At 39.3% G+C, this 20317-nt stretch overlaps 1 protein-coding gene across 3 annotated transcripts in view; it reads left to right on the top strand.

The window, feature by feature from the left end:
* The window catches only part of Septin14 (septin 14), a 34404-nt gene extending 20272 nt beyond the window's left edge, over positions 1-14132 (top strand). For 2 of the 3 annotated variants that reach the window (XM_076839917.2, XM_076839918.2), the window contains 4 exons: positions 4698-4794; positions 8495-8663; positions 9704-9836; positions 13953-14132. In XM_076839917.2, the coding sequence (XP_076696032.1) occupies positions 4698-4794; positions 8495-8663; positions 9704-9836; positions 13953-14132 (579 nt within the window). The remainder of the gene's footprint in view (positions 1-4697; positions 4795-8494; positions 8664-9703; positions 9837-13952) is intronic. The other variant, XM_076839919.1, reaches the window with a different exon arrangement.
* Positions 14133-20317: the final 6185 nt, after the last annotated feature.

Genomic DNA, 20317 nt, shown 5'->3' with positions numbered 1-20317 from the left:
TCTTGATAATTGCCATTCTGACAATTATCTGGGGTGAGATGGAATCTCAGTGTATTTTTAATTTGCATTTTTTCTAATTGCTAGTGATGTTGAATACTTTTTCACATATTTGTTGACTGATCATATTTCTACTTATGTGAGTGTCTGTTCGGTTCTTTTGCAAATTTATTAATTGGGTAATTTTTTTTTTGTTATTAAGCTTTTTGAGTTCTTTATATATCCTGGAGATTAGTGCTCTATCTGAGGTGCAGTGGAAAAGATTTTCTCCCATTCTGAAGGCTTTCTTTTCATGTTATTGTTTCCTTTGCTGTGAAGAGTTAGTTCTTTGATACCATCCCACTTATTGATTCTTGATTTTACTTCTTGTGCTTTAGGAGTCTTTTTGAGGAATTTTGTTCCTAAATTTGGCTAGAGTTTTAAGAACTATATTGATTGGGAGAGTCGAGAGTGGACATCCTTTTCTTATTCCTGATTTTAGAGGAAATGCTTTCATTTTTCTCCATTTAGTATGATGTTGGTCTTGTCACATATAGCCTTATTCCTAGTTTTTTCATTTTTTTTGGCATTAATCAATGCTGAATTTTGTTGAAAGCTTTTTCTACATCTATTGAGATGATCATGTAATCTTTGTTCTTAATTGTATTTATGTAGTGAATTATATTTATTGATTTTCATATGTTGAAATAACCTAAAATCCCTGGGATGAGCAATCAAGATCATGAGGTATAATCTTATTTCTAGCTTATTGGAGTAACATTTTTCAGAGTAGTTTCTGATGATCCTCCAGATTTCAGTATTATCTGTGGTGATTTCTCCTTTCTCATCTCTAATTTTGTTCCTTTGAGTCTTATCTCTCTTTCTTTTGCATATTTGGCTGAGGGCTTATCAATCTTGTTTATTCTTTCAAAGAACTAACTCTTTATTTCATTGATCCTTTATGTTTTTTTTAAAAATTCTGTTTCATTAATTTTGGCTCTCATTTTAATTATGTCCTGTTTTCTGATTTTGGTATTAGTTTGTTCTTCTTTTGGGAAATACAAAGTTTTAAATATTCAAAAAGTGGTATGAGGAAAAGAAGGAGTTTGCAAATGATGGCCATAAGGAATGAGTAGCAAAAAGCCCCTGAATATAATATAGCAAACAGAGAGAGAAAGAGATGACAAGAGAGGGAAGAAAGGAGAGAAAGTAATGAGAGGAAAAAAAAACAAAGGTAAAATAACAAAGGAAAAAACCAAACAAAAACCACATGAAAAGTCCTGACTCTCCAAAGTCAAAATAAGGCAAATAACAAACGGGTGAAAGAAAAAAATATGAATATGTATACACACACACACACACACACACATCCTCAAAGCAATCAGCTCTGTGAGAACACACAAACACACACACACAAACACACAGCCTCAAAGCAGTCAGCTCTGTGAGAACACACACACACACACACACACACACACACACACACCCTCAAAGAAATCAGCTCTGTGAGAACACACACACACACAGAGAAAATAGAAAGAGAAAAAACGGAGACAGTCTTGAGGAAAAGGAAAGGCTGTTTCCACTGACATGATCAGAACCCGTGACACGGGGAGGTTCTCTGCCCACACATTGCCCCTCTTTCATTTCTCCTTGGCTGCACACCTTTGAACAGAACAAGGGCTGGGCTCCTCAAAACTGATGTTTGTGTTGGTCACCAAGATGCCAGCAGAGTGACCTGGAATGGAAGCTGAAGGCAGCAGCTCTTGGCTTCCCTTCTCCCCAGAACAGGACAGGACAAATGGGAGCACCACAGCTGGAGCCCTGTCTGGACACACCAGTCAATGCCCCCAGGGCAACGCTGGTGTGGAGCACTAACCAGGAGGGGCCAGTCGCTGGTGTGGGCTCTAAGCATCCTGGGAACTTTGCCAGATGGTATCAAATCCAGAGATCAGATCCCCATCCCTGCTGCAGGGCAGATGCTGGTCTGGATGTCTGGGTCTCAGTGACCTCCAGAACATTCCACTCATGGAATGGGGGAGTTAACTCTGCCATCTCCTATGTTCCACCACATTGGGCTTGGACTTTCCAGGAGCAGACCTGGAGTTTCTGGCCTTGCCTAAGCTGTTGGCATGCGATGCCACAAACACAGGGAAAGAAAGGCTCTGTCCCCAAGGGGAACCCGGCTTGGGCTGCCTTGGGTTCTGGGCTTGCTGCGCCTGTTTGAACAGGGCTTGGTTGGGCACATTCTAGACCCCATGGCAGGTGCTCACCGGGAGTCTTCAATGCTTTTTGTGGATGCCCAGGATCTAGCTCAGGGGGCTGCAGCTCACCACTTCAGAATGCCACACCCCCCCCCTCAGCTTCCCCCCTGCGGCCATGAGACAGGCACTTTAGTCATAGCTGATGGCAGCCTCTGCAGGGTTAGGTTAGACTGCCTCTTGGCCACAGGATCTTCTGTGCCAAATGTAGGTAGAGTGCTTTCCCCTCTCTGTGTCCCTCTCCTTCCCCTCTGCAGTGAACCATTCAGAGCTCCAGAGCTTCTGTGTCTCCATGATTCTTCTTCCATTGCTGAACTCTAGCTGATGCCCTCCATTACCATCTTGCTGAGAAGCAGGGCTCCTGCTGTTGAATCTCAGGTCATGGAGCAGCCGGGACACACACTTACTTTCACCAACAGTCTCACCGCCCACAACCTTACCACTTAGCACTGCTGTTACTTCATCCCATAAGTGTTGGTGGCTGTTTTTAAATGTCCACTTGTCTCAAGTTGCTTTATAGTTTCTTTTGAGATTTCTTCTTTGACCCATTAATTGTTCATGAGCATGTTCAATTACCACATATTTGTGTATTTTCCACTTTCTTCCTGTTACTGACTTCTGGTTGATTCTAGTCTGTTCAGCTCTTACCTGGGTGTGTGGATAGGTCTAATTACTTTCATGTTTTTGAAATTCTGGAAGAGAAAATTAAAGTTTATCTTCTCTGTTCTTTTTTTTTAATATTTATTTTTTAGTTATAGGTAGACACAATATCTTTGTCTTATTTTTATGTAGTGCTGAGGAACTGAACCCATTCCCTCACTCACACTAGGCGAGTGGTCTCCCTCTGAGCCACAACTCCAGCCCCTCTTATCTGTTCTTAAGAGTGACTTTGGATTCTTTTTCTATACCTTCTCCTGCAAATGAAGTCAGTTTTTGGGAAAATGTTAGATGCTGTCTGCTTTATGGCCTGATTCTCCACTCTGGCAATGTAGCTGAGGCAGGCTCTGGAGTTTTGGGTGTGGATATTAGGCTTTTATCAAGTGTTGCCACACTGTGTTAACCAGAAGCTCAGAGGGAAGGGACAGCAGTCAGAGTGCTTTTGTTCTGCCTCACCAGGCAATGAGCCACTGCCCCTGAGCTGGGCCAGGGTGGTCAGCCCCAGGCTTTTCTGTTTGCTGCATACAGAGAATACCACCTATTCCTTGAATGGGGATTGAGCAGTTCTAAGGAGCTTCCTCTCTTCAAATGCCAGGGACTTTGCCTCAGGAGAGGACTGGGAATGCAGCAGGTCTGGGAGAGAATGCCTAGTTGTCTCTAGTATCAGGACAATACTGTAGAAGATTTAATTCTTTGTGTCAATTTATTAATGTGAGTAAATATCTAAAATATTATTTAATATTTGAAAGGTAAACTTTGGAGACAGTCTTAGCTTTTCTACACAATTCGTCTGTCTTTCCAGAGACTATTAACTTGTCCTTTACCGAGTCAGAATCATTGTGAAGAACCTTGCTGACAGGGTCTAGACTATGAGGTGACAACTGATAGATGTTAGTTCTTTTTCTTCCATTTTTTTTCATATGTTTCATACCCTATTAATTTTAAAATACTTAAGGTAAACATATTTCTTGATTGAACTGCTGAATAATTTAAAAATTTCCCTTATTTTATGTTAATTTTTCTTTATGACTTATCTTGAAAATTTCAGTCTCTCCTGTGTTATATATACCTCTGAGAACTCAATTATTGGAAATGATTTTTATCATGACCCATTAAAAGACTAATGCTAAGTATTACATCTTTAGCACAATGTTTAATAATTTTAAGCATAGAAATTTCCCTTATATCAAAATTCTTTTTTAAAATTTTTTTATACCTTTATTTTATTTATTTATTTTTGTGTGGTGCTGAGGATGGAACCCAGGGCCTCAGACGTGCTAGGTGAGCGCTCTACTGCTGTGCCACAACCCCAGCCCCAAATCAAAATTCTTAGGTAGACATATCTGTCTATATAACATCTAAGTGACCACAAGTCTATCTTGCATACTGTCCAGAATCGTTTTGCCTGTATTTGTCCTTCTTACTCTGCTATCATCCTCTCAGATATTCCATGAATTGCACTTTATTTTTCAGGCCCTCTCTGATTCTCCAGTAGCCCTTTGTGCTCCAAATCATGTTTAGAATTCACTGAGTTGTACATAGTATTGTGTTGCTCACAGCAGGTTGTCTTGCTTTAGGTAACAAAAGATGGTTTTCAATTGTTTGAACATCCTGAAATGATGTCTTTCAGAAATCAATTAGCAAATATTTTCTGCTAAATGTTAAAATAGAATGCAAGGTATATCCCTTGTTTGATTGATTTCTTGCGATATTTTCATCTTTGCTATTTCCATAACAAAAAGAACAAAATAGTAAGCAGTGCTGTTAAGAGAGAATTCAATTTGTATCATTCTTCTTTTCTAGGGAGTGCTCCCATTTGCTGTGGTGGGGAGTATAGATGAGGTGAAAGTTGGAAAAAGGATGGTGAGAGGCCGTCATTACCCCTGGGGAGTTTTGCAAGGTAAGCGCCATGAAGGAGGGGAGATCTGGAGTGAGGTCACATACCCTGTGTGCAACGTGGTCTCAACTGCTTGTATTTGAACTAGCCTTGGCAACTCTCGCTGGATGTAAATGAATGCTTACTAGTGAGAAAAACAGGTTCTCCTTCATTTAAGCCAATTCTTACTGTGATTATGATCCATTCTTATAGAAATTTGCAAGGTTGTGCTTTAGGCCAAACTATAGAAAATGGGCACCATCTCCTTGTTTACCCTAATGTTTACCCCACACACATTAGCTTTCCCTTGCTCTGCATAAATCACACCATTCAGAATGCTGGGAATCATTCAGAAGCCAAAGTACTACTATTTAAATATGTTACCTAAACTACCACCTAATTTATAAAGCATTTTAAAGAGAACATTGCCCTTAAACAAAGAATCCTAGCAGTCACTATCTTTGACGAACATATATGTAAAAATCCTCAACAAAATACTAGCAAATAAAATCCAATAGCACATTAAAAATATTATTAGCTTGCATTCATGCTAGGGATGCAAGGATGTTTCTATGCATACAAATCACTAAACATGATACACCATGGCAACAGGATGGAGGACAAGACCTACAGGGTTATGTCAATAGGTGCAGAAAAGCCTGTGGATAAAATCCAGCACTTCCTAATGGTAAAAACACTGAGCCAAGTAGCCATACAAGAAACACACCTCAGCATAATAGAGGCATTTATAAGTCAACAGCTAACACTTATTGAATGGAAGGAAGTAGAAGGCTTTCTTCATAATATCTGGAGCAAGACACAAGTGTCCCTTTCATCACTTTTATTCAACACAGTGATAGAAATCCTAGGCAGAGCACTTATTCTAGAGAAAGAAAGAGAGGGCATGAAAATTGGAAAAGAAGTTAGTTGTTGCTGTTTGCAGAGGACGTTTTCCTATGTATAGAAAAGCTAAAAAACTCCATTAAAACAGAAAATAAGTAAATTTAGCACAGTTTCAGGATACAGAATCAACATAAAAAACAGTATCATTGCTGTACATCAAGAGTGAATTGGGCTGGGATTGTGGCTCAAGGGGTGGAGCACTCACCTAGCATGCATGAGGCACTGGGCTCGATCCTCAGCACCACATAAAAATAAAATAAAGGTATTGTGTGCACCTACAACTAAAAATATATATTAAAAACATTTAAAAAAGAGTGAATTGTCTGAAAAATAAATCAAGGAAGCAATCCCATTTAAAACAGATAAAAATACCTAGGAATAAATTTAACCAAAGAGGTGAATGGTGTTTACAGCAAAAATTATAAAAGGTTAATAAAAGAAATCAAAGAAGCCACAGAAAGTGGAAAGATATACCATGTTCATGGATTGGAAGAATCAGTGCTATTGTAATGTATGCAATACCCAAAGTGATTTGCAGATTTATTTCAATCCCTATCAAAATACTAATGGCCTTCTTCATGAAACTAGGAAAAAAAACCCTCTAAAACTTACATGAAATCACAAAAAGAAAAAGCCTCAATAGCCAAAGCAATCTTGAATGAAAGAACGAAGTATGAAGTGTTATGCTATGTGACTTCAAGATGCCCTGCATGGCTGTAGCAATCAAAGCAGTGCATTGCTGGCATGAAAATGGACACATGGCCACAGAGGCAGAATGGAGAGTCTAGAGCTAAATCTGTGTATCTGCCTCCAGTTGATTTTTATCTGTTGGAGAAAGGACAGTCTTCACTAGATGGTGCTGGGAAAGTTGAATATCCATATGCAGAAGAATGAAGTTGGACCACTATCTCTCAACAGTTACAGAGGTCAACTAAAAATGGATTAAGCCCTGAAAATGTGAAACTGTTAGATGAAAATTAGGAATAATGCTTCAGGATATTGGAATGGGCAATGTCCTGGGTAAAAGCACAGAAAACACAAGCAGAAAACTAAAATCTTCACAGAGAAAGAAGACGTCCATCAGAGTTCACAGACATGCTGAGTAGGAGAAAGTGTCCATGATGTGTTCACAAGGGGGTGATAGTCACAATATTTATGGCTCTACAAAACTCACTGGCAGAAAAATAAGCACCCCGAGTAAAAATGGGCAATAGATCTGAACAGATATTCTACAAAGAAGATATACAGATGACCAGTTGGTTAATTAAAAATGCCCAGTATCTCTAACTATCAGGTAAATGCAATTCAGAATCACAAGGTGATATTACAAGCCATTGCATAAAGCAGTATGGAGCTTTCTTGAAAAAATTAACTCTACTATGACCAGAGGACCCAGCAATTCCATTGCTGGGTATACACCCAAGAGAAGAGAAGTCAGCATCTGGTAGAAGCATCTGCACTCCCCTGCCTGTTGTCCCACTGGCGATGATAGCCTAGAAATGGAAATCCTCTATTTGCCCGTGAACAGATGAATGGATAAAGAGAATGTAACAGATACACAATGGAACAGTTTGGCCACACAAGAGGAATCTGGCCTCTTGCAACAACGTGGATGGAAGTGGAGATCTTCAGGCCAAGAACAAAGGTCTGGTGCAGGAAAGTTGCCACATGACCTCACTCATGTGGAATTCAGATTGCTGATCCATAGCAGCTGAGTGCACTGTCGGGTGGGGAAGCTTATCAGTGGGCACTGACTGTCCTTTGGTGTCAAGAAACTGATGTGTGAAGTTGCAAAATGTGGTGCTTTCAGACATCTGCAGTGTACTACACAGTTCAAGTTCTAGAAGAAACTATTTTGAAAGTTTTTATTTCAAGCAATGATAAATATTTGAGGATATAAATATGTTCAACCTGCTTTAAACATCATCACACAATGTGTACATGTGCTGGCTGGTTCATGGCATGCCATTAATATGTACAACTTTTATAGTTTTATGTGTTAGTTAAAAAAACTATAAAGGAGTCATTTGAAGTTATTCATTGATTTTAGACATTGATTCATGCAGTCTTATAAATGTGTTGTATAAATGGAGTTTAATTCCAAAAGCCTGTACAATTTTAAGGATTTTTTTAAAATTAAAGAATTCATCTTAAAAACTATATACGTTAGTGAATTTTTATTACTGGACAATTAGCTGTGAAAAACCTTGAGGGTAGTTTGTAGAATAATAATACCATAATTAATAAAAAATTGTATAATATACCAACATCACTTGTTATTTTACTATCTCCTATTTATTTTTTTAGTTGTAGATGGACACGATACCTTTATTTATTTATTTATTTATTTATTTTTATGTGGTGCTGAGGTTTGAACCCAGTGCCTCACATGTGGTAGGCAAGTGCTGTACCCATGAGCTATAATCCCAGCCCCTATTTATTCATATAATATACTTAAAGCAAATTCATTGATCTTTCTATCCACCATGCCCAAATTAGTCATTTAATTTAACCAGTTATATGGTTCAAATAATTATTTTATTTTAATATTTATTTTTTAGTTTTCGGCGGACACAACATCTTTGTTTGTATGTGGTGTTGAGGATCGAACCCGGGCTGCACGCATGCCAGGCGAGCGCACTACCGCTTGAGCCACATCCCCAGCCCATGGTTCAAATAATTATAACTGTTAATAATATTAGTCACTTCTCTGTTGCTACAGTGGTTTTCATGCATGAATTAATCTAACAATGCTTTACCAATGCCAATGAGTGAGTGTGGAATGAGTGGGTGAGTGTGGATTTGTTGTTCTCCTGGCTAGTGGAAAACGAGAACCACTGTGACTTCGTGAAGCTCCGGGACATGCTCCTCTGCACCAACATGGAGGACCTGAAGGAGCAGACCCACTTCTATCACTATGAATGCTACAGATGCCGCAAGCTGCAGAAAATGGGCTTCACAGACGTGGGACCTGACAACCAGCCGGTTAGGTGAGCACAGACCCAGCACTGACAGTTGGATGCGTGACTTAGGAAACCCCTGAACACACAGAGCATGCTTATTAGGAATGAGCAGTGCTGAGCTCCTCTCATTCTGGGCTGTCCTGAGGTGAGAATGGGGGATGCAGGAGGAGAGTAAGGGGCAGCCTCCTGAAAGGGATCATTTGCATGTTGAAACATGTCCAGTGTGCCAATATTGAGGTGTGTATTCAAGGAAAACCTTTATTTTGCACTTGGAATTTGTATTTGAATGTTTGTATTTATGTAAAACAGATTCAGCGATTTGACAATATTGATGAAAATTGGCAAGGGATATTGAGATGAATTGAGGGAGAAAAGAGTTGAAGGCAGCAATATGCTGACCTGTCAGTCCAGAGAGAAGAGCCCGAGGGCAGTGTTTAGCTGTGTTGGAGAGGAGTGACCCTCTCACTGCTGGATTATCAGAGTCCCTGAGTCGTTTTGTCATCAAGTCAGTCATGGTTCCTTGAAGAGAACTCAAACTGAACCATCTTCAGCAGATGATATTTTAAATGATTTCTTGCTTTAATTGAACTATTTTCAACACAGCCTCGTATCTTAGAGGTTTTCTTAAATTTTCTTGTCAAGAAATGTAAAGAACCTGATATAATGGAAAGTGGAGGGAATAAGAAATCAGTTCTGTGTGTTTCAACACCCTGCTGTTCTTTGTGTACACCCCTGAGACAGTTTTGCACCCCCTGCAGCTGAACCACATCCCCAACCTCTTCTTGTAAATTTTGTTTTGAGACAGGGTCTTGCTAAGTACCCAGCGTGGCCTCCAGCCTGCAGTCCTTCTGACTCCAGACAGCTGTGGTCGCTGGCTTGCTCTGCCCAGCACATGCACACTGTGTCAACAACTATGTCTCACTCCTGTCATCCCAGTGTATGGAAAGTTCATTTTATGTTACTACATATGAGAGGATGATATTTCATGGGACCTGAAATGCAGATATATTGTTAACATGCTCATTTATAAGAGAATTTTAACATGAGTCATAAGCATTCCTTTTTAGTTTTCAAGAGATATATGAAGCCAAGAGACAAGAGTTTTATGATCAATGCCAGAGGGAGGAAAAGCAGTTGAAACACAGGTTCATGCAACGAGTAAAGGAGAAAGAAACAACCCTTAAAGATGCTGAAAAAGAGGCAAGTACTGCCCGGTTCCATAGCAATTGTATCCCTTTTCAGGTATACTATTAAATTGAGGATAATCTCAGGAGATTAGCTGATGTTCGGGGGAAACTTGCTATTCTTCAACAATTGGCTATCCACTATGTAGAGTCTGAATATAGCCTTTGCAGAATTACAGCCTGTAACTCTATGTTTTCTGAAGTAGCTTGAGAATTTCCCATTTATATTTCCTGTGTTCCAGGTCCCAGGCGGCACCACCCTCCTAGCAGTGCTGGGCTAAGTTTACCCAGGACTCTCATGAGTTGGGTCCTCATGCCTCAGGCTTTCCCGTGGTGGAGCTGAGTGTTATAGCCTGCATTCTGTGTGCTGGGGGTCACTCTACTGCATGGATCCCCTGAGCACTGCTCCTGGGAGCTGTCTTGGTGGCTTCCCCTGTGAGACTGCTAGGCATTGTCCTTGTGGGGCTCTCTGCAGTTGCCATGCTCGCCTTTTGAGGTCCCTGTCTTCCTAATTGAGCTACAAGGATTTAAAATACATTTTTTTTTCTTGGGTCATACTGTAGTTTTTGCATTGAGCCCATGTCTTTTTTTCTTTTTTATAGTTTTTATTCTTTTTAGTTATATCTGACAGCAGAGTCTATTTTGACATATTTGTACCAATGACACCATGCCACTTTGAGCCTATGTGTTGTGAGACAGCAAATGGTACTTTGAGGTTTTTGGTGACCAGTGAGTTACTGTCAAGGGCTGCAGTTTTTTTTTTTTGTACCAGAGATTGAACCCAGGGGCATTTAACCATGGAACCCCAACCCCCAGCCCTTTTTTATATTTTATTTTGAGACAGGGTCTTGCTAAGTTGCTCAGGGCCTCACCAAGTTGCTGCCTCTCCCTCCTTAGATTCTGGGATTACAGGCATGCACCACTGTGCCCGTGGGTTGCAGTTTTGAAGATAACTAATGCCAATTCCAGGAAAAGGCAGTTGTGGGATGTGTCTGTGGATTTCAGAAACTCACAGGGCTCTTCTGCTGTTATCCTCCTGCTGCTAATTGTGGTGGTCCTTCTCTCCCTCTCCCTGTCCTTTTCCTCCTATCCCATCTCCCAGTTTTATAAATTTGGTAGAAAATGAGCGTTGGGGATATGGCTCAGTTGGTAGAGGGCTTGCTTTGCATGCACAAGGCCTTGGGTTTGATCCCCAACACTACAAAGAAAAACAAACCAAACAAGAAAATGCCAAGTGATGTACAGACTAAAGTCATGATGAAATGCTTCACACTTGCCCAGAGAGCCTTGTGTATTTAGATGCCCTTGACAGTGAGTCCATCTATTTAGCTTTTTAAAAACTTTTTTAGAATAGCTATCTCTTTTTAAAAATATTTTTAGTTGTAGATGGACACAATACCTTTATTATGTTTATTTAGTTTTTTTTTAATTGTGGTGCTGCGAATTGAACCCAGTGCCTCACACATGCTAAACAAGCGCTGTACCACTGAGCCCCAGCCCCAGCCCAGAATATCTACCTCATTATTCAGATTTTTTATATACTGTATTTTTTTCCTTTAGTTTGATCCTTAGACTTTAAAAAACAATTCATAGATGATTTAAACAATCAACTTTTAAAATTTTTTCTTTATTTACATTTTATCTGTCCTTTTAGTTGTACATGACAATAGAATCCATTTGGACATAATTACAAAAGCATGAAATATATCTTGCAACATACTTTATATACAGAGATATGAAAAATTGTGCTCTATATGTATAATAAGGATTGTAATGCATTCCACTGTTGTCATATATTTAAAAAAATAAAATCAATAAAAAAGAAATATATCTTGATCTAAATCAGTCCCCAGTACCTCTCCTTCCCCTCCCCAACCCCTTGCTCCTTTCCTCTATTGATCTTTCTGCCATTAGCCACATCAATGTTTATAGCAGCACAATTCACAATAGCTAGGCCATTGAGCCAACTTAGAGGCCCTTCAACAGGTGAATGGATAAACAAAATGTGCTATATATACGCAATGGAATGTTACTCAGTCTTAAAGAAGAATGGCATTTGCTGGTAAATGGATGGAACTGGATACTATCAAGCTAAGTAAAATAAACCGGTCCCTCTAAACCAAAGGTTGAATGTTTTCTCTGATATGTGGAAGCTAAACAATCAAAAATTTTTTTTTGTCTAAAATTTCCTCAACTTGGATATATCTGGATTTAATTGTTTTGGAGTTTGAACTTTGGAGTCATCTTATCACCTTATTTTCTCATGTTGTCTGTGTTTTGATGTTGACATTTGCTTCTATGTTGGGATGGATATCTTTAGTATTGTTAGATGATGGTCTTTTTCATGAACTCCTTTCTCCTCATAAATGTGCCCTGCCACTGGAGGTTTATCTTAACCTCAGCACATCCACTCAGCTTGTTCAAAGTGCTGTGTGCAATTCTCAGCTCTGCTTTGGGAGAATAACCATCAGCAATAGCTATAGCTTCAAAGCAGAGTATATGTCAATGTACAGTAAAAGCTTATTTAAAAATTTTTAAAAGTGCATTTAAAATTATCTCTACCACTCTGTTAATTAAAGAGAAGAAAAGTGGAATGATTATATAGAATGTGCTAAAAATTAGATAATAGAGAAAGTAAAATTAGGGTTAAACTCTATAAAAAATAGAGGAGGAAGTGGGATATAAAAAATCAAGAAAAGAATGAAAGAAGAGAAGGGGAAGGTATGCAAATGAGAGAAGGAAAAAGAAAAATCTAATGACTGAATTTAAAAATGCTTAAAATTACACAGAATTAGGAAATCAAAGGGGACATAGGAAGCCAAGCAGGGGGACTCAGAAGAACACAGGTGGGACAGAAACCTGTGGGGAAGCTGCACATACTTTCTGCTGAGGCCCATAGGGCGCTTCCTCAGGCACTTCAGCTGCAAGGCCATGGTCGGTCCAGGCCCCTACTGCCTTGGGCCAGAGGCAGCATCTCAGCCACTCAGCACCACACTGAGGGGGTCTGTTTGTTCTCCCACATTGGGATCAGCTTAGTCACTGTGGTGCTACCCTGTCCTCCTCCTTACCCAGCTTATGCACAGGGGGTTCTGGGCCTTGCTCAGTGGGCCTCAGGGATGGTGGCCACTGGGGGGCTGTGCTGTCCTCAGTCCTGTTGCTGCCTCCCCTTCTGGTTCAGGCAGAAGTCTCTGTGCCTTGGAGCTTTCTGGTATGTGTGGAAACATGGCTGGACAGGGTTGGCTGCAATGCTCTGACCATCTTCCTCTGTTGCCTCGGGAGGTGGTTCTGGACATTTTTGGTTGGCCTGGGTCCATGTGGCCCTGCTTTCCTGGGGGACTGGCTCTGGCTCTGCACAGCAGCCCACACCCTCTCCTGCTTGTGGGGGGCACTTCATGTGCAATGTGGAGGTTTTGGTGCGCACACAGGTGAACCTGGGCAGTGGATGGAGCCCCACTCTCCTTCCTCTGTCAGCAATGAGTTTTGCTAGCTTTAGGATTGCAGGATTTTTTTTTTGTTGTTGTGTACTGGGGATTGAATTCAGGGCCCTCAACCACTGAGTCACATCCTCAGCCCTATTTTGTATTTTATTTAGAGCAGGGTCTACTGAGTTGCTTAGCGCCTCACTATTGCTGAGGCTGGTTTTGAACTTGTGATCCTCTTGCCTTAACCTCCCAAGCCTTTGGGATTTCAGGTGTGTGCCACTGCACCTGGCAGACTACAAGGATTTTGTGCAAACTGTGAGCCTAGATTTAGCAATTTCATTCAAAGAGACCCTGTGGAATAAAAGAGTTAGAACATGTACTTTCTTAGGAAAAAGGAAAATGTTTAAAAATTTTTGTTCACAGAATTTTTTTTTTTTTTTAATGGTGCTGGGGATGGAACCCAGGGCCTGTGCATGGGCTGGAAGGGGCAAGTACTATATTGACTGAGCTACACCCCCAGCCCCATAGTATCACTTGGTTTAGTGAAAACATATTCAGTTTTAAAATCAACAAAAAGAATTACACATATGAAAACTCATGAAAATATAATGAATCTTTAAATATTGTTTGATATTCAGGAAAAGACAATCTGTTTTTCAGCTGTTCTGTAACACTTGGATTTGGGTCATGACTGCATATTTGTCTTACAGCTGCAGGACAAGTTTGAGCACCTTAAAAGATTTCAACAAGAGGAGATAATAAAGCTTGAAGGAGAGAGAAGAAAACTGGAAGAAGAAATCATCGACTTCTGTAAAACAAAGGCTGCCTCTGAAAATGTGCAGGCTCAGCTGTGCGCCAACATGAGGAAGGACAAAGAGCGTAAGAAGTAGTCTTTTTACCTTCCAGCTGTGCAGGCTTCTGTCACTCTCTGTCCCCTCTGCTGAATCATGGCAGTGAGCTCTGGTTTCGGCTCTGGCCTTGAGAACTCACTGGTTGTCTCTCTGTGTGCTTCTTCCACTCGAACGTGGAGTCCTTGTTAGGTGCTGTGTCATAGATGAGCAGTGTCGCTCAGAACCAGTTCACAAGTGAAAAAAGAAGTAGGCAGCACAGTACAAATAGAGTGGGTTTGGGGAGGAGGTTCTTTTACCATAGAACCATAGCTGTGGCTCTAGTAGTGACTTAAGATTCACATCTCAGTAGAAATTGTGGGCTTCGTTTGAAATGGTAGGCATAAAATGTTATAAAGAGGTCACAATGAAACCCATTTCCTTATCAATTCTACTGATAATTTTCATTACGATACGATATTGACTTTTGGTTGGAATCCTTGTGCTTTCATGTCAGAGCTCTGTAAAACTGATATTAGGATAAAAGGTTCAAAATCTAGAGACAGTACAATGGGCAGCCGTGAGTGCCATTTAGGTGATGATGTTATATATGCCTGGAAGATTTTCAGTAAGTTGAGTCTAAAGTGTTCAAAATTATGGAAAGTAAGATTTTTTTTTTCCTTTGGTGAAAGCTTTCTTCTGGCCTTATGTGCTTTATTTTCTGAATTTAAAATGTTTCCATCAGTTTATGTGAGTGTGGCCGACTTCCACCATGGCTCAGTCTATTAAAATACAACTTTCGAGGGTCTTTCCCTCTGTTCCCTCCACCTACATCTGGTTTAGCACACAGAGCCTTTCCAGAGGAATGTTTGCTTTTGTTGAACTTTTATTGCTGCATTCATTTTAATTATAGCATTTTTAGGATATCAGAATATTGTAGTATAGTCTCAAAATACTTCCAAAAACATGATCTTTGATTAAACCGTCACTGCATAGTGTTGTTCTGTGAAGAACAGAGGATGGGAAGGCAGGTCCCTGTCAGCTTCACATATGCATGTTGTTAATTGTTTTACAATGGGGGAGGAAGGGTCTGCTATATGGTTTTCTAGCGCAATCTCTGCAAGGACAGGATCTTTGTTTTGCTCACTTAGGTTTTCATTCCTGGGCTTAGACGATTCCTGACCCACAGTGGATATTAGTAGTTGAATAAATGAATGCTGCAAGAATACATCAGCTACATTATACGCACAAACTAATTTGGTACGTGAATTTCAGAAGACACAATGTAACTTGTTAATGCTTTTCAACATGCTTGTGTGTTGTATTGCTGAAAGACTTGTATTCTCTTTCTTTCATCTTAATCAAATGTTATTAAAATCAGACTCACCAATGTTATGTCATAGCCAAAAACAATAAAATTAACCTTGTAAAAATTATTGCTCCTCTATAGTTAAGAATGGACTTTTAAGGTAATAATGGAAGAATCCAGTTTTATTATAGCAAAAAGTATTCACCCTAAAATAAACCGTAATTTTTTTCATTGGTTTTCTCAAAGTATAAATCACCAAATCATAGTTTATTTTTGCTCTTTCCACAATTAAAAAAATACAGTTAGTTTCCTATATAACTTTTTACTATATGACCAAACCACGACTTTGCTTGGCTTTATTTAAAACAGTTTCCAAAATTATGTAGCCCAGAAAGATTTAATGTGAGAATTCTTTATTTTTTCATTAACGTCCTCACATATTGCCTTATTGTGGGCTGAGTTTTTTTTTGTAGTGATGTTTTGTTTCCATTAGTATTTCCTTGTATGTCTACTCTTTATTTTCTTTTTGGCTGCTGTTGGTATTTCAGGTGACATCATGAAATTATAACAGTCAAATGTGAATTGATGTCAACGTACCCAAACTACCTCTTTAAAGTCATTGATACAACACATTATCTCTCTGTTCATTGGTACCTGGTAAGACACACACCAATGCTCCTCATGTATTGGTTTTATGAATTGGGTAGAAAATGCAAAGTGATGTGCAGACCAAAATTATAATAAAATGTGTCTCACTTGCCCAGAGAGCTTTGTGTATTTAGGTGTCCTTGAGAGTGAGTCCATCTATTTAACTTTTTCTTTTTTTTGTACTGAGGATTGAACCCAGAGGTGCTTAACATCTGAATCACATCTCCAACCCCTTTTATTCTTTATTTTGAGAGAGGGCCTCACTAAATTGCTGAGGATGGCCTTGAACTTGTGATCCTCCTGCCTCAGCCTCCTGAACCACTGGGATTACAGGCATGTACCACTGCACCTGGATCTATTTAACTTTTTAATAAACGAATTTTAGCTGGTACATGAAAACACAAGTTGTACACACTGCTTCAGTAAAGTGATGGTTCAACACATTGACCTTGTGTGGTGTTTACAGGGTAAAAATGTAGATCTCCTCATATACTTAGCACTTCCTTGTGCTGAAGACCTTCCTAGCCCTTTCCTCCAACTCTCTGAGAAATACAGGCCATCGTTGTTGGCTAGGTCCTTGCTGTGCAAAGTGCATCAGACTCCCTACTTTGTCTAACTGCACTCTTGTGCTCGCTGAGCAGCCTTTCCCCAGTCCCCACTTCTGGAAACCACGTTTCTCTCAACTTTTGTGAGACCAGCTGTTTCAAGTCCCATGTGTCAGTGGCATGTGGCTCCTGCCCTTCTGTGCCTGCTTATCCCACGTAATGCAGTCATCTCCAGGTCCAGCCATGTCACGATTTTCATGGCTCCAGAGCACTCCATTATGTCGACCAGTCTCGTTTTCTGTGTTTACTCCCTGGCTGGTGGGCACTTCCTAGCTGCTGGGCTGGGGCTGCAGTAAGCAGGAGAGCAGGTGTCTTTGAGGATGTGGCCAGTAGTGAGATGGCTGGATAATGTGTCAGCTCCATTTTTACTTATTTAAGAAAACCATAGTGGCTATACTAATTTACATTCCCACCAACAGTGTACAAAAGTTCCATTATCTCCTCGTCTCCAGTAGCATTTCTAATTTTTAGTCTTTTTGGGTAAGAGCCTTTTTTTTTAAACTGTGATAATTCACTGTGGTTTTGAATTTCCCCATTGATTAGTGATTTTGAACATTTTGTTTGTCATGTACCTATGGCTATTTGCATTTCCTATTTTGAGAAATGTCAATCAGATCATTGCCAATTTCTAAATTTTTGTTTTTTCTTTTGTATTTATTAGTGCATTGTGGTCAAACATAACATTGGGGTTCATTTTGGCATAATCATACAAGCATGAAATATAATCTCCAATTCAGTCCTGAGTACTTACCCTCTCTCTCTCCTCTCTTCCTTCCCCCTGTTCCTCATCCTGTACTGTATTGAGCTTCTTTCTATTTACATATATTTTTTTAAAAAATTGGTGTCTTATACATAAACACAGAGGTGAAATTTACTGTGGTATATACACCCAATGTACACAGCAAGTTCCGTTGATTCCTCTCCACTGTTCCTCCCCTTCCTCCTCCCTCGTTCCTCCCGCTTTGTCCCTTTCCTCTGCTCAACTGATCTCTCTTTTATTGCCATAGAATGCCCACCACCTCCCCCCTGACTTCATTCTAGCTTCTGCATATGAGAGAAAATATTTGATCCTTGGCTTTCTGAGTCTGGCTCACTTAACCTCAGCATGATGTTCTCCAGTTCCATCCTTTTAGTAGCAAATTCTTCTTAATGGCTGAGTAGAACTCCATTGTGTATATATGCCACATTTTTTTTTTATCCATTCATCTGTTGCTGGGCCTCTAGACTGGTTCCATAACTTGGATACCATGAATTGTGCTGTTATAAACATTGTGGTAGCTGTATCACCATAAAGCATGCTGATTTTAGTTCTTTGGAATAAATGCCAAGGAGTAGGATAGTTGGGTCATAGGATGGTTCCATCCTTAATCTTTTGAGGAATTTCCATACTGCTTTCCAGAATGGTGGTACTAATTTGCAGTCTTTTCCCCTGCATCCTCACCAGAATTTACTATTATTTGTATTCTTGATAATTGCCATTTTGACGGAAGTGAGATGAAATCTCAATGCAGTTTTGATTTGCATTTCCCTGATTGCTAGAGATGCTGAACATGTTTTCATGTATATGTTGGCAATTTGTATTTCTTCTTTTTTTAAAAAAATTATATTTATTATTATTTATTTATTTATGTGGTGCTGAGAATCAAACCCAGTGCCTCACATATGCTAGGCAAATGCTCTACCATTGAGCTACAATCCCAGTCCTTTGTATTTCTTCTTTTGAGAAGTGTCTGCTTAGTTCATTTGCCCATTTATTAATTGGGTTATTTTTTTTATCGTTAAGTTTTTTGGGTGCTTTGTATATTATAAGTATTAATCCTCTATTATAAGAGTAGTTAGCAAAGATTTTTTTGTCCCATTTTATAAGTTCTCTCTTCACCTTCTGGATTCCTTTCTTGTATAAAATCTTCTTACTTTGATGCCATCCCATTATTAACTATGGCATTATTTCCTGAGTTTTAGGTGTCATTGAGAAAGTTATTGCTTGTGCCTGTATATTGGAGTGTTGTTTTTATCCATTTATTATTGGGCTGTTTTACTTTTGGTGTTGAACTTTTTGAGTTCTTTATATGTTCTGTATATTGATTCTCTGGCAGTGGAGCAGGTGGTAAGATCTCCCATTCTGCAGGTGTCTCTTCATGTCTTGTATTCTTTGCTGTGCAGAATCTATTAAATTTGATGCTCTTCCACTTATTGATTCTTGATTTTATGTCTTGAGCTTTAGGGGCTTAAGGAAGTTGGTGCTTGTGCTGACAAGTTGACGTGTTGAGTCTACATTTTCTTCTAGCTGTTTCAGGGTTTCTAGTCTAATTCCTAGCTCTTTGATCCACTTTGAGTTGACTTCTGTGCAGGGTAAGAGGTAGGGATCTAGTTTCATTCTTTTACATATGGATAACGAATTTTCTCAGTGCCATTTGTTTAAAAGGATGCCTTTTCTCCAGTGTTTGTTTTTGGCATCTTTGTCAGGAATCAGATGACTATATTGGTCTGTGCCTTCTGTTCAGCACCATTTGCTTATCTGTCTGTTTTTATGCCAGTACCATGCAGTTTTTGTTACTATAGCTCTGTAGTGTAATTGGAAGTCAGGTATTGTGATACTTCCACCATTGCTTTTTTAGCTTAGAATTGCTTTGGCTATTCTGGGTCTTTTATTCTTCCAAATGAATTTTGGGACTTTCTCTGCCTCAAAGCCCTGTGAAGAATATCATTGGTATTTTGATGGGGATTGTGTTCAATCTGTATATTCCTTTAGGTAGGATGGCCATCTTAACGATATGAATTCTGCTTATCCATGAAGATGGGAGGTCTTTACATCTTGTGTCTTCTTCAATTTCTTTTTTCAATGTTCTATCTAAAGATTTCATGGAGAGGTCATTCATCTCCTGGGATAGATTTATTCCTAGGTATTTTATTTTATTTTTGAGGCTACGGTGAATGTGATTGTTTTCCTGATTTCTTTCTCTGTATATTTATTACTGGTATATAGAAACGCTTTTTTTAAAAAAAATAACTTTATTTATTTTTATGTGGTGCTGAGGATTGAACCCAGTGCCTCACATGTGCTAGGTGAACGCTCTACCACTGAGCCGCAACCCCAGCCCAGCTTTGGGTTTTTGTATGTTGATTTTTGTAACCTGCTACTTTGCTGAATTTATTATCTCCAGTAGTCTTCTGGTAGAATTTTTGGATCTTCTAAGCATAGGATAGTATCATCTGAAGAGTGATAATTTGACTTCTTATTTTCCTATTTTTATCACTTTTGTTTCTTTCTCCTACCTAATTGCTCTGGCTAGAATTTTCAGTACCACATTAAATAGAAGTGGTGAGAGAGGACATCCTTGTCTTGTTCCAGATTTTAAAGGAAATGCTTTTGGTCCCCCCTCCCACTTACTATGAGGTTAGCTTTCGGTTTTTCATATATAGCCATTATGATGTTGTAGTAAGTTACTTCTGTTCCTTGTTCTTCCATTTTTTATTACATAAGGGTGTTAAATTTTTCCAGACTTTCTCTGTCTCTATTGAAATGTCTGTTCAATTTTTGTCCTTGATTCTATTTATGGGGTTGTTTATATTTATTGATTTGATTATGTTAAACTATCCAAGTTTGTCCTGATGTACAATCTTCTAATATGTTGTTGAATATGATTTATAATGTTTTATTAAGTTCATCAGAGATATTGGTCTGT

The sequence above is a fragment of the Callospermophilus lateralis genome, chromosome 19 (genome assembly GCF_048772815.1).
Source record: "Callospermophilus lateralis isolate mCalLat2 chromosome 19, mCalLat2.hap1, whole genome shotgun sequence".
NCBI lineage: Eukaryota > Metazoa > Chordata > Mammalia > Rodentia > Sciuridae > Callospermophilus > Callospermophilus lateralis.
Note: the sequence above shows the minus strand (reverse complement) of the source record. Positions and strands in the feature narration are given on the sequence as shown.